The 13,590-nt window shown below is 37.5% G+C and overlaps 1 protein-coding gene across 2 annotated transcripts in view; it reads right to left on the bottom strand.

Moving 5' to 3' along the window:
* Positions 1-13,590, bottom strand: part of LOC122652151 (vacuolar fusion protein MON1 homolog) — a 55,263-nt gene that overhangs the window by 33,064 nt on the left and 8,609 nt on the right. For both annotated transcript variants that reach the window (XM_043845825.1, XM_043845824.1), the window contains exons 2-6: positions 12,870-12,949; positions 12,691-12,762; positions 12,546-12,585; positions 11,568-11,669; positions 10,818-10,939 (exon numbers count right to left, since the gene is read on the bottom strand). In XM_043845825.1, the coding sequence (XP_043701760.1) occupies positions 10,818-10,939; positions 11,568-11,669; positions 12,546-12,585; positions 12,691-12,762; positions 12,870-12,949 (416 nt within the window). The remainder of the gene's footprint in view (positions 1-10,817; positions 10,940-11,567; positions 11,670-12,545; positions 12,586-12,690; positions 12,763-12,869; positions 12,950-13,590) is intronic.

Below are 13,590 nucleotides of genomic sequence, written 5' to 3'. Positions count from 1 at the left end.
GAGGTGCAGTTGCATGTCAAACCCTAATTTTACAGGTGAGCACTCCCTGTTCCATTTATCTGCCTCTCTTTCCCCCCATTCATCTTGACGATCAAGGGTTAAATTTTTAGTTCGATTTTTTGGGGGTCTGCTTCAAAAAGTCTGTCCTCCTCGATTGTCCTACAATGCCGATGAAGTAGATTCGGAACCAATGAAAAAAAGAAAGGAAAAGACAACCAACAAGGAATTGATTTTCAGGTCATAGTTTCATATGGATTCACTCTTTTCTTGATAATATGTTCTTACTGGGTTTGAATCTTCTTTTTTTTGAATTTTTGCCATTTCTCCCTTTATCTAAATTTTGGTAACAAAAAACTTGCATACATTGTAATTTCTATTTCTTTTTTTTTTTTATTTATTTTGCATTTTGTAGTAAACATGACCCAATCCCCATTGATATTTCTCCAAACCTCACCGGATCTGCCTTAGCTCCTTAATGAACGTCACTCTTGCAAACCGCCATTGCCGCTTCAGTTTTTTAGGTAGATTCAGGTTTCAGAATCAGGGTAACCAAACAGATTTTTAGGCAGATTCAGGTTTCAGAATTAGGGTAACCAAACAGTTATTCTGACAGAATTTCAAATCTACAGATACTCTCATCTATTGATGTTACATCTGAATCAATGCAGGCACCCAGAAATTTACGCAGCCAAACACAATGTAAGGTAACTATTCATCTAAAAAACTATATTTTTCATAGAAACATGATCTAAACTTGTAGACTACCAGCTTAGGGTCTGTAGTCAAAGTAACATTTTGGGTTTGAATTTGTAAAAACTAATGATTCCACTGTGTTTAGAAGGCCTAAAATAGGGGGAATGTCAAGTTTCAACCCCTATCTTGGCCATATGGCCACCGAAACCTACCATTGAGTTCAGACAAAAAGATACATGATCTCGCCGAGATCTCGGTTTCGTGGCCTGGCGAAATAGGTGGCGAAACCAAGACCTAAAACCTTGTCGGGGCCTTCCCTCCTATCTCCTCTCCCACCCCACCCCCGGTTGAGGGTTCTCCCCCTTGTATGTAGCATTGTTTATTTCCTTTGCCCCCTTGGGGGCTTCCCTGTTTCTTTTTCCTTTTGGTAATGAATATATTATTCACCCCCCCAAAAAAAAGGTGCAGCATAGGTCGCTGCAAACCACTAGTAAAGCTGCAGTATAGATTACTACGGACCACTAATAAAAGTGCAGTATAGGTTACTTTCAGACCACTGAAAAAAAGTTACTGCAGACCACTGGTAAAAGTCTTGTGGCTAAAAACCACAAGTAATCATCTTCATAAGATAAAATTGTTGTTGAGGACACGAGCAGATGACACGAATAAATAATATAGTCTTCAAATAAGTAGATGACACTTTGATGATGGCAGAAGTAGATAATAGTAATAACCCTTGTTAATTATTGTACTAAGATATAGGGGGGTTTCTCCTCCTATCGTGACCTGGTATTTGTGTGTCCTAATATGTCTAGGAGAGTCGAGTTTAGTCTTTAAGTTGTTCTCTTTATTTTATTTTTTATTCCTTCAAGTAGGAGTCTTAGGGGGTGTTTGGCAACCATCCGGGAGAACAGTTTTGTGCTTCTGTGTTGTGGGACCAGAAGAACGGGTACAAATCGTTTGGCAAAACTGCTCCGTTCTTTTGTTCTCGCGGCTGGGAAGAACACAAATGAGCTTAAAAGAACAGGTTAGGAAGAACACATATGGAGGTGTTTTGTTGTTCTCAGACAAAGTTTTAAAAAACTTGTACCCGATAAAATATCAAAACTCGAGGTTAGCTTCACTTGACCGAAGGAAACCAGAGCACCAATCTTCTCAAGGAAACTCCATTTTCAGCTTCTTCACTTGAGAGGATAGTTGATCGAAGGAAACCAGAGTTCCATCTCTGCCGGATGAGATCAGTTCAACCATCGCCTGCAACCTTCTTGTTCATGTTCAAACTCGCCTGATTCAAGCAATAAGCTGCTTGAGCTCTCCTCTCAGTGTTACCCGTGTGCAAACGGAATCGGAGGTATGCCCATTCCTCTTTTTCATCATCTTCTTCTTCTTTTACTTCTCCCATGCTTTTCTTTCTACCATTCTCAAGAAACCTTAACTTTTTCCCAAAAGAGAAAGCCCTAATTCTGAAAATGGAGCCGAAATTGAGCAGAATAATAGTTGAAATTGGTGTTTATGAGACATTTGAATGCTCACATGACCTCTGCAGCCCTAAATTTGTGAAGCTCTTGCCTGCAACCTTCTCTTTCGTGTTGAAAGTCGCCTGATTCAAGACAAACCGCTGCTAATCTCTCCTCCTCAAGAGTTCTTGAGTGCAATCGGACTCATAGGTAACTCCATTCATCTTTTTCTTCTTCTTCTCCCATGCTTCTCTCTTTTCATTCTTAAGAAACCTTAATTTTTCCGAAACATGAAAGCCCAAATTTGAACAATGTAGCCGAAATTGGTTTCATATTGAGGTTGGTATTTATGCATGAATTGTATTCTTTTGACTTTCCAGTTGTTGTATCAATAGTATTTGTATCCTTCGTGGCCTTGGCAGTGTTCAGTTCTATTGTCTAAGGTTTTTGAAAGTGTTGTGACATTAATAAACTTTGCTGTTCTGGGGTTGATTAAATAATTTTGCAGTCACTTGAAAAAATGGAATGAAATAATTTTTCAGTCACTATGCTGTTATGGGGTTGATTAAATTATTTTGCAGTCACTTAAAAATATTCTAATGCCTTGAAAGTTTTCCATTTTTTACAGTATAGCTATTAATTTGGAAGGGTTTTGATTACCACAATCTACCATCAGCATCCCATATGTCCTTGTGTTCATTTAAAATAACAAATACATCATACATCATTAACATTTAAGAACATTCTATCAAACTTATAGGAACCTTGACAAGCAAGACCTTAATGCTTTTGGTGTCTTTCAAATGACATGGAGCAGGGGTGGGTATTAGATTTGAAAGGCTAGATTTGGCATTAGTTTTGATCATAGTTGTCACGGCGTCACGGCGATCCAAGTCGGTGGAGGGGTGTCACGTCGATATATCCACATGTCGCCCGCCATGGCAACGCCATGGCGATCATGTCGACCATGTTTTATTTTTTATTTTCTCTATTTTTAATGTCATTTAGTATGTTATAATATATATCCTATAACATCAAAAATCAACATGAAAGTGTACTACTAATATACTATGGTTTAATTCATGAAAGTGTAATATCCATTAGTGTATATGAAAGTATGAACACATGAATAACAAGAACATAATTTAAGTCATTGGAAAAGGACATTAATTGTAACAAGAGCAATTATAGGGAACATGTCATTGTCATCTAGTATTTCCTAGAGAGGATAGATCATATTAGATGATTGCATGAGCGACAAATTATTTTAACCCCACATGAATAGAAAAATATCAACTAATTATTTTAACCCCACATAAACTGATCAATGCAGCTGTTGAGAATTGAGATAAGTCCTAAGCTAGGATGGAAAACTCAAAATCAAAGGACTGGTTTTGAGCAGATTAACATTAAGCTGAAGGGAAAAAAAAACTGAAATTATGGAGTTGAATATGTGCTTGCTGCTGTTGTGTACTTGTGTGTGTGTGAGACTGTGAGTGATCAGTGATGGACTACTGGCTGTCTGGCTATAACAAATCCCTCTCTCCCTGTCTCTGTGTGTGTATGTGTGGGCCGTGTGGCTGTGTGCAAGGTAAGAAGAAGAAAAAATAAAAAAAAAAACACCTTCTCTGTGACTATGCAAGCCTGCAACTGCAAGGCAAGAAGAAGAAAAAAGAAGAAAAAAAAAACCGAGAGGACTATGACTGTAACTGGAATAAATCCCTCCCCCCCTCTGTCTCTCGACTATCTCCCTGTCTCTGTGACTGTACAAGCAGTTGCGAAGAAGAAAAAAGAAAAAAAAAAAAACCGAGAGGACTACTAATTGAAATAAATCCCCTCCTCTGTCTCTCGACTCTCTCCCTGTCTCTGTGTGTGTAACTGTGTATGGGTGGCTGTGCAAGGCAAGAAGAAAAAAAAAAAAAAAAACGATACTAATAGTACTGGCTGTAATCATTACAGGAGGCTGGGAGGAGAAGAACTGAACAAGAAGAAGTTAAGAAGAAGAAGAGGACTGTCTGGGAGGAGAAGAACTGAAGAACTGAACTGAAAGATCGAGTTGCCGGAGAACTGGGAGGAGGAAGAAGAACCAAATTAAAAAAAAAAATAAAAAATTACTTGCCTGGAGTCCTGGAGGTTGCCAGAGGGGTTCGAACTTCGAAGGAGTGAAGAACTCTCTCTGCCGAGAGTTGCAGGAAGCCAGGAACTAAAGCCAAAGTTGCCGCTTGCCGGAGTCACGATCCTCTGTCTCACAAACTGTTCCTCTGTCTTGACTCTCGAACTTTCTTTTGGCTTTTGCGATTTCTATTTCCCCCAAATTAGGATATATGTTTAATGTTTTTAATTTTTATGTTAATGTGTATTGCAGGTGTAACTTTTCAAGTTACACCTCCAATACACATTAACGAAAAAGCATCTAAGCTATTAAATGGTTTTAAAAAAAAAAAAATTTAAGCCTAACTTTTATACATTCAAATGTACAAATATTGACCGATATGCCCTTATATCGTGGTAAGGCGTCCATGGTGGCGCCATGGCGACACTATGGAGGCCATATCGGTCGATATTTATACATTAACCATGGCGGAGCTCGATATGTGGTTTTCTCCAGGGCCAAGACGCCATGGCGACGCCATGGCGACGCCATGACAACTATGGTTTTGATATGTCCTTCAAGATTTCTGATCAGTGGAGGATTCATTATTTTAGTCCAAAAATGATTTCATAGAGCTTCTTTGATTTTGCCCATGTTCCTAAATCCCAAATTATTAATTTAGGACTTCATAAAGCTTCTTCGATTTCACAATGGACTTCAAGTTTTCTCTCATAAGATTTATTCTTCATATTTTCTGCAGCCTCAATAAACTGGATGGAAGTTTTCATACTTCTACATATGCAAATATTTTGGTCTGGGCTCATCAGCCCCAAGTTAGTAAAATAAAAAATCCTACATCAGATTAATATCAGAGGTCCAGAGCCATTGGAAGTCTCAGACAGTCTTTCAAAACCAAGTTACCCAATGGCAATAATTGCTGACTAGTTCCCTGATGGTTGAGTTCAATTAAAATCTGATACAGCAACTCTGCTGACTAGTTCCCTGATGATAGAATTTTACACCTTTTATTTAGCTAGTGAACAGAGAAGCTTTCTTTTGGGTAATAATTCTCTTTCTTATCTTCTCTTCTATCTTCTTCTACCATCGAATCTCTCTTGAATCAGGTTTCTTTTCTACATCTGTCTTGATTTTTCTATTTGTAAGTATGCTCAGTTGGCATCAGTGACCAGTTAGTTTAGATGGTTGTTCCTGCTAATGTTTATGCTCATTTAGCTAATACTTGAACCTATTTTCTGTGGTTTTATACTCATCAGCAGTCCTCTTGCTACTAGTAATTTCTCAATCTTAAATTTCTGAAGGGATGAGTGATTGGAATATGGAACTTTTATGGGTGAATGGTCACTGTCATTGGTAACATGTGCAACAACTGTGTGTATTGGATATCTCTTAACTCTGAAGGGCTACAGTTTGAAAATTATATAGAGATTCTGGTGGACTGGTTATACATGAATTTTAGCAGTAAAATTAACAGAAATTGATGAATGGAAAAGGATTTAGGTCATGTTGACTAGAATCATTTAGAACTGCTCGAATCCACAAGCAGCAAAAAATTATTACAACCCACAGTAGCATGTGGCAGAAAAATATTACAGCATAAGAAATATAAGAGTTATATAAGACTTTATAGAATATTTCCTTTATTTGATGTCATGCATCATTGGTAAAATTTTGGTTTCTCTCTTTGATCTTTTCTTCATTGTTTCTGCCTCTGTTTGGATACCACTGCCTTGCAATATATCTTTCGTTTAATGCACCACACATATTACCAGTAAAGTTAATATGTAGTCTGATATTTAAACTTCCTTCTTCTCATTGAATATTGTTAGGTTTCTGTGCATAATAGAATCTGTTCCACCCCCGTTAGTGTCAATAGGGTGGTTCCAATTAGATGCTAACCAATACCTTGAAGGTTTAATTTAACAAGAGCAAGTCATAAAAGCATACAAATAATGCTTTTTATATTTGCTATGTTCAACCAACTCACCAGCAGTTTGGAAGGCTGATGCAATAAAAATCAGATCATGGAATGGGTGAGATGTTCTTATGTGGTTTTTACTTCTGTAGTAGTTATTAAGATAATATGTATTCTATGCATTTCGGTGGCAAGAACACCAATAGCAAGCCTATTTGGAGTCATGGCAATGGCTCAAAGATAAGACTTGCAGTTTATAATGTCTGTTTATTAGTTATAATGTTGTACTTTTTGTTATCAATGTCAAACTTGCGATTTCTTATTTCCATTTGTACAAAAAAAAGTGTAGAAAAAACTATATCTAAGATCCATATTAAATTTAACAACCTTTTGTAATTGGTATGCAGGTTAAGGATAATGGTCGTGGGATGTTTCAGTGGATAGAAGAATCAAGACGTTGCTCTTATACCCAGCATAGTACCCCTTCATCTAAGTCAAATTTGGAAACCTCGACATCTTCACCTCCTTTGGCTTCAACCAAATATCTCAAGGGATATTTGAAAGGAGCAATTAAAGGCTTTGAAAACCATTCAAGGGTGCTGAAAGGCGTCCTAAATGTTGTGATCAAACTTAAATTGGGTGAAGATGGAGATACCATCTCATGAGTATTTTAGAAATGTGGACATTGTAATGGAATTAATATAACTTTTTTGTAGAACATTAATGATGGACTAGTCATGTCATGTTATTTTGAGATTAAATAGATCCTTTCAGCCAATTCTGGACTTATTTGGGTTACATATCAAGGTTAATGGGCATTTATGTAAATATTGTCAATGATTATATGAAACTGTTCCGAAACAGGATTACCAAATACCATTGATGTTCCTTTTCTGTTCTACAAGAGATAATATTTAATAGCTGATGCTGCTTCTTGTGTTGCGGAATCCATGTGAGACTCTGTTTTATGGTTTACCGTGAGTTTTGGTTCACCCTGATTCTCGAATCTGGTATTCTATTTTGACGTTGCCTTCCATTGTTTGTCTTTATCTTTATAACTTTTTAATTTTCATATTCACCCTCTTCTTTAAATCTAATTCAATTCCTATCCTTTAGTTTCATGTTTGTCCCCTTTCTTTAATTTTAATTCCTCCTTTGTCTTCTCAAGTAAATCTTTGAAATTTGATTTATTACAATTTTGTCATTCCCATGAGAACTTGATATATTTACCAAACTGTCATTGTCTCTTTTATCTACCCAAGGACCACACTTGATATAACTACAAGATTGCCACCACCATTGTACAAACACTTGGGTGCATAGCAAGTCCAAATAGGGTTTTTGAACCTGGGATTGCATGAATTATTTACAAATACGCCATTGGGCTTGTAAATTGCCAAATTATTACTTTGGTGGGCCCTCAATTACATATTTACATCAGTCTAGGATTTCCAATTTTTGAAGATTGGCACTTGCATGACAATTATTTGCTACCGTGAGGGGAGATTGGAAATTATTTATTGGGTTCTTACTTGCATGGACAATATTTCTACCCAAGGTTTCAAAACTCGGATCTCGGAACCAACTCGGTTCAGGGAAAAACCGAGTCGAGTCAAGATCTCGGCGAGTTGATGCATTTTTTTTTTCTTCGACTCGAAGCCTCATCTTGGTGGATTTTAGACCTAGGTTGGGTTTGAAACTTGGTATTCAGCCTATTTTAGGCCTAAACACAATGGCACTATCAAATTTTGCAAAAACAAAGTCCAAATATGAGTTTCACTTCGGACCATAGGTTGGTAGGTGATGATGTACTAAAATACCCTACTCTACACATAATTTAGTAATAGAAAGCAAGCAAAACATTCAATTAATAGCTAAACAACTTAAATAAGAATCAGAAATGTTAGTGATATATCAAACTGTTTAACAGTGTTACAAGTTTACAACTATCATCACATAAAATGACTTTGAATCAAGTATTCAGTCCCCACTAGTGTCACATAGTCTTCCCATGACATAGTGTTGCTGTAATGTTGCATATAGTGCTCCGCAGCAAGCATATAAGAGTTTTGTCGAGTTAGGTAAGTAAATACATAGTAGATGGGTCATTTCCATGGGTCAACTCGGGATCTCGACCCGAGATCCGAGATCTCGCAGAGAGATATGGACAATATGCCTCATAAAAATGGTTCAAAACGAGATCTCAAACCGAGATCCGAGATCTCGGCGAGATCTCACACTTTTGGGACTCATCTAAGGTCTCGCCTTGTTTTTTCTAATAACCGAGAAACTCGACGAGATCTCGCGAGTTCTCGAACTATGTTTCTATAGTGAAAGGGTGAATTGGAGATTATTTTATTGGGATATTATTGCAGCGCTACTCTTGATTATTGGATTTTTTGTGATATTCATCCTTTGAGATCCTGATTATTGGTGGTCATTATTTGTCCATGTGTAATGTTACACATGAAGAGGACATTGAAGATTATTGTTCTCTTATCTTCTCAAGTCATCAGCTTAAGACTACTTCTGTCAGAAAATTACTATTATTTATTTGTTCGTATCCTCAGCAACAATTTTATCTATGAAGATGCTATTCAGCAACAATTCATATTTATTTGGTCTACAACAATCTGATGTTGTCTGGTCTGCAGTAACTTATACTGCCTATCTAATCCGTAGTATCCTCTACTGCCTATCTGGTCCACAGTAACCTATATTGTCTATCTGATTATTTGGTCTACAGCAACCTGATGTTGTTTGGTCCGCAGTAATCTATACTACCTATTTACCATTGGAGTTTTTATCTGACACCTTTGTTTGAGCATAATACTACCTGTCTTCGTTAAGAAGGGCTTTCGATGTAGCCATCGGATGCTGCACTTTGATCTTTCTTTGAGAAGATGACTACCTACTACTGACCTGCTTTGTGAAGTGCTACCTATTACTAGCCTTCTTTGTGAAGTGTTTTTGATATTGTTGTTGCTAATATGGTATTATGGATTGCGGTTAGTGTTCACTAACGCCTATTTTGCTCGTTCCTAAATGGATTTGTTCGACACAATGGTTATTATCTACTAATGTTGCTGATGATTTTTGTGCTTGAGTTGATATTGCTACCTAGATGATGCTTGTCTCTCTCTCTGTGCTCACTGGCGTCTACAACTGCTATTCAAGACTGGTGCTGCTTTTAATATCTATTCATATTGGTTCAAGTTGGAGCCTTCGTTTGATATATGCATACCTCCAGTTTGGGGGGGAGTGTTAATTATCGTAATACAATATAGGGGGTTTTCCCTCCTATTGTGACTTGGTATTTGTGTGTCCTAGTATGTAGAGGAGAGTTGGGTTTAGTATTTAAGTAGTTTTCTTTATTTTATTTTTGATTCCTTTTACAAGTAGGAGTCTTATTCTATGTATTTTTCTGATGATTAAAAAAAAAATTGGGGGGAGAGTGCTAGATCTATCGACTATTGTTCTCTAGTCAGTCCCCCCTTCTCTCCCATCTCATCTCTTCTCTTTTGTTTACTGATTTTACCATTCAGATACTGCTACAACCTTCAAATATCTGATGATAACTTCAATCTCCCCCTCATGTGTAGCACTACATGTGGACAAATAATGCAGGGGATGCAATAAAGATGAGCAAACATAAATCCCATAATCAAGAGCAGCCGCAATAGGAGCAATGGCAGCAACAGATCAGATCAAAATAGATAAAGAACTCCAACTGCAAGACAAATTTCATCATAAAACCAGAAATCCTAGCCATAGGGACCAAATCATAGAGCGATGGGCGGAAACACAGTTGAAGGAATCCTAGTCAACTCAACCATTGAAGGCTGGCATCACAACGTTTGAATCTTCTCATCAAAGAAGCTTTAAGTAGCCTTCGTCATGTGCATGCATTTACTCTCATGGCAATCTGCACAAGGAGTATTCTCCGCATAGGTACTATCTTTCCTCACTTGTTTATTTATATTTAAATTTAGTGTTGATCTAAGAGTTGGTAGAACTCTTGATCAAACTAAGTGTGCATCAGCCTAGACTGAACTTAGTTGTTTGCACGGATACTCTTGTCCTTAAAAGATTTTGTGCACAGATCCTCTTATCCCTAAAAGATTCTTTTGTAAAGGATTCTCTTGTCCTGTGCCAAGATTTTGTAAAGGTGTTGTTTGCCACCTACTATACTAAAAGAAAACACCTAGTGGAATTCTCTCAAGTATTGAGAGGAGTGGAGTCGAACCACTATAAATCGCTTGCCTCTTGTGATTGCTTTATCTCATCAATTTTTAATTGTGCGAAATATTTATAAAAAGGACCCAATCCACTAGCTACAACGTATTCACCCTCCCCCTCTAGGTTGTTTCACAAACCTTAACTGTCAAACACGGTAACAAACCCCCCTACATGCCTTATGTAGATTATCACATAAGTGTAAGAACGTGGGCACTCTCAAGTGGTTATTTTCAATCTGAAGGCAACTCTTGAAACATGTACATAGATTACTTGTCCATGCATCAGAAGAACATCAGGTCCAATTCCATAAAGGAAAAGAGATCTAACTATGGAGATAAAAAATCGATAAAGTAAATTGAATTTATATTCAAAATGTAGACAGGGAAGCAGGTGAGAAACCAACCAGCTAAAGGAATGAATCAGTGATGAGAAAACAGCATCTGTCCCTCCAAGCAAGGGTGTCATATCAAATTTCGGGTTCTTATCAAAGCATCTATTTACTGACTTCGTCAAAATTAGTATAATCTGCCTCCATACAACCATAACACTATTTCAGTGAGTAAAAATGAAAACAAACCTGGTGAAAATGAACGTTTATTGGAATTTCAAGCATATTTCAATTGAGATAATAACTTACTGAAAATATAAAAGGGACAGCACCCTATGCTACGCCCCTTGTAGCCTTGTAGGAGCCCTTCCCCACATGCCCACTATAGATGACAAAGTAGCCATGTGGAAGCTTGGTAAGTGCCCAAAACTTAATGGACATGTTTCCCCATCATCACCTAGTCATGTCTTAAATTTCAGACCAATCCAATTTCTCCATTTGTCATTAAAGATCTCAAAATTTTTTCAAAAACAATATGGAACTGTCTGAACAGTAGACACCATTCAAAAAACAAAGAGAAAACCCCATACATGAAAGGTCATTTAATTAAGATGGGCCACCAAATTTGACATGTGGCCTACCCTAGGAGTTCCCCAGAATTCCATAACATCTTGTCCATGTGGCAAAAAAGTAGTGGGCCTATGGGAATGGGTTTCTACTATGCATACACCAAAACTATAGTTGTCGAAGTAAAAAAAACACATTTTGGCAATTTATCCCCTGATAAAATCCACAGAAAGAATCTCAATAAGATAGCAATACTACCTGACCATAAATAAGATCCAATTGCCCCTTTAACACTTCATATGGTTCTTCAGTACAACTTATGCAGACTAAGTAAATAGGCCCCTTCACAAGAAAAACCACCTGAAATAAAGCAATTTCAAGTGAACCAACAATGCTATTATCCATAATCTAGGACACGTTCCTCTTTATTTTTTCCTCTTTCAAGTGTTATGCATTACATTTCCAATACAAAACAAATACAGCATTAATTAGCAACATACACTCTTGCAAAGAACGATAAACGTCTACTTCTTTTTCTTTGCCTTTTTGCATGTGTGAGTGTGTGTGTGTGTGTGTGTAGTGGGAGAGAATGAAATTATTTTACTAGGACTCCCCAGCAGCTCCCCAATCAAAGATGAGATCTAATGACACCCTGCTTTGTACAGTCATCCGCCAAAGACTAGGCAACTGGAACAGGATGAATACAGAGCCAATTGATCATGCTCGTCTAATTAGTTGAGATAACCTCCAAGTCCATTGTAATCCCTATATAAGCAGCCTGCCACTATCAAAAATCCTCCCTCCACAATTAATCAGCAGGACTGTGCCCAGTCCAGCCCAGCCCAAAAATTGTCCCACCCACCCCATGGTATCAGCAGGGTAAGCTACGAAGGGCCTGGTCTGTATTTTGAAGCATAAGCTGTTTTGGGCTGGCTCCCGTTACTGCGGACCTCGTTTCAAAAAAATACGCCGTCTGGGTGCTTTACCGGGATTAACTAGTAAAAGGCCTAAAGCATGCATTGGTTCCGCCCAAATGCCCAGCTGTCAAAAAAATCACCCTTCACTAGTAATCTGCAGGGCTGTACCCACTCCAGCCTAAAAATATTGTCAAACCCAGCCCATGAGAACAAGCAGCTTGTGTACCAGTGAAAAAGACTAAGCATAAGAACAGTGATATATATATATATATATATATATATATAGAAGCACATCCATGGAAAAGAAAAACAAATATACCTGGTGTTTCCCGGCCCTCACAAATTTAACACGATCTCCCCTAAAATTAGATTAACAAACAGAACAGTCAAAACCCCCTCTTAAGTGTATTTTCAACCTGAAGAGTGAACCTAAAATAACTAATAACTTGGTTACGGACACATACCCATTCTCCACAAAGGAAATGATAGCTTGCAAGGTTGCTGAAAATCCTGCTAGCTTGTACTCATCTCCATACCTAGAAGATCAACAATTTTACATAGACAGTTTATAAAATAAATAAATAAGACAATGAAGCATGCCAGTACAGAAAAAATTTGGGTTTTTTCAGAAACTAAGACAGACCTGGAGTATATCGGCTTGCCAGAGTGACTCAGCACAAAAAAATGCTTCTTCCTTTTTCTCCAAGAAATTGAAGCATCATCCTGCATTATTGATAAATGAAAACATTGATACGGTAGCTCAAACCTTGGGGAAAAGTAAGAGCTGAGTTAACCATGGCTGTGATAAAGGAATGGCAATTCATTGGTTCAGAGTTATTGACCAAAATATCTAAATTCAAAATGATGGATATCTCAGTCAAGTGCAACCACTACTATCATCATCAGCCGTCCAAGGAACCAACACCTTAATTTTGATCATAATTCAAAGACTCCCCTTAATCTTCGCGAAATTTCACTAATTTCGACAAAGGCAAGATAAAACAGGAGGCAAATTAAGGGATAAGCACAATTTCGGCAAAAATTTCACTGATTTCGGTCAAAATTTCGCTGCTTTCAGTCCACTTTGTTGTTCGTACTTTGTACTCATGTATTTGCAGACAGTGTTGAATTGTTGGCACTTGGGTGTTTATGTGATGCAGATAAGTCTCCTAGAGGGCTTACTTTAGTGAAAATAAGCCTTGGATGGGTTATGTATGCAATGGGATATCAATTCTATTTGTTTACTTTGTATTGGCCAATTTAATGAGCCTAAAATATGGGTAGAAAGTAGGAAAACGGGATTTACTTCATTAGTTTAGTTAGAGTCCTGTTTTGAGTCTATTTCTTTCATTATTTTAGCTCCC

This window comes from Telopea speciosissima, chromosome 2 (genome assembly GCF_018873765.1).
Source record: "Telopea speciosissima isolate NSW1024214 ecotype Mountain lineage chromosome 2, Tspe_v1, whole genome shotgun sequence".
NCBI lineage: Eukaryota > Viridiplantae > Streptophyta > Magnoliopsida > Proteales > Proteaceae > Telopea > Telopea speciosissima.
The sequence above is the reverse complement of the archived record's forward strand: the minus strand, read 5'-3'. Positions and strand labels throughout refer to the sequence as shown.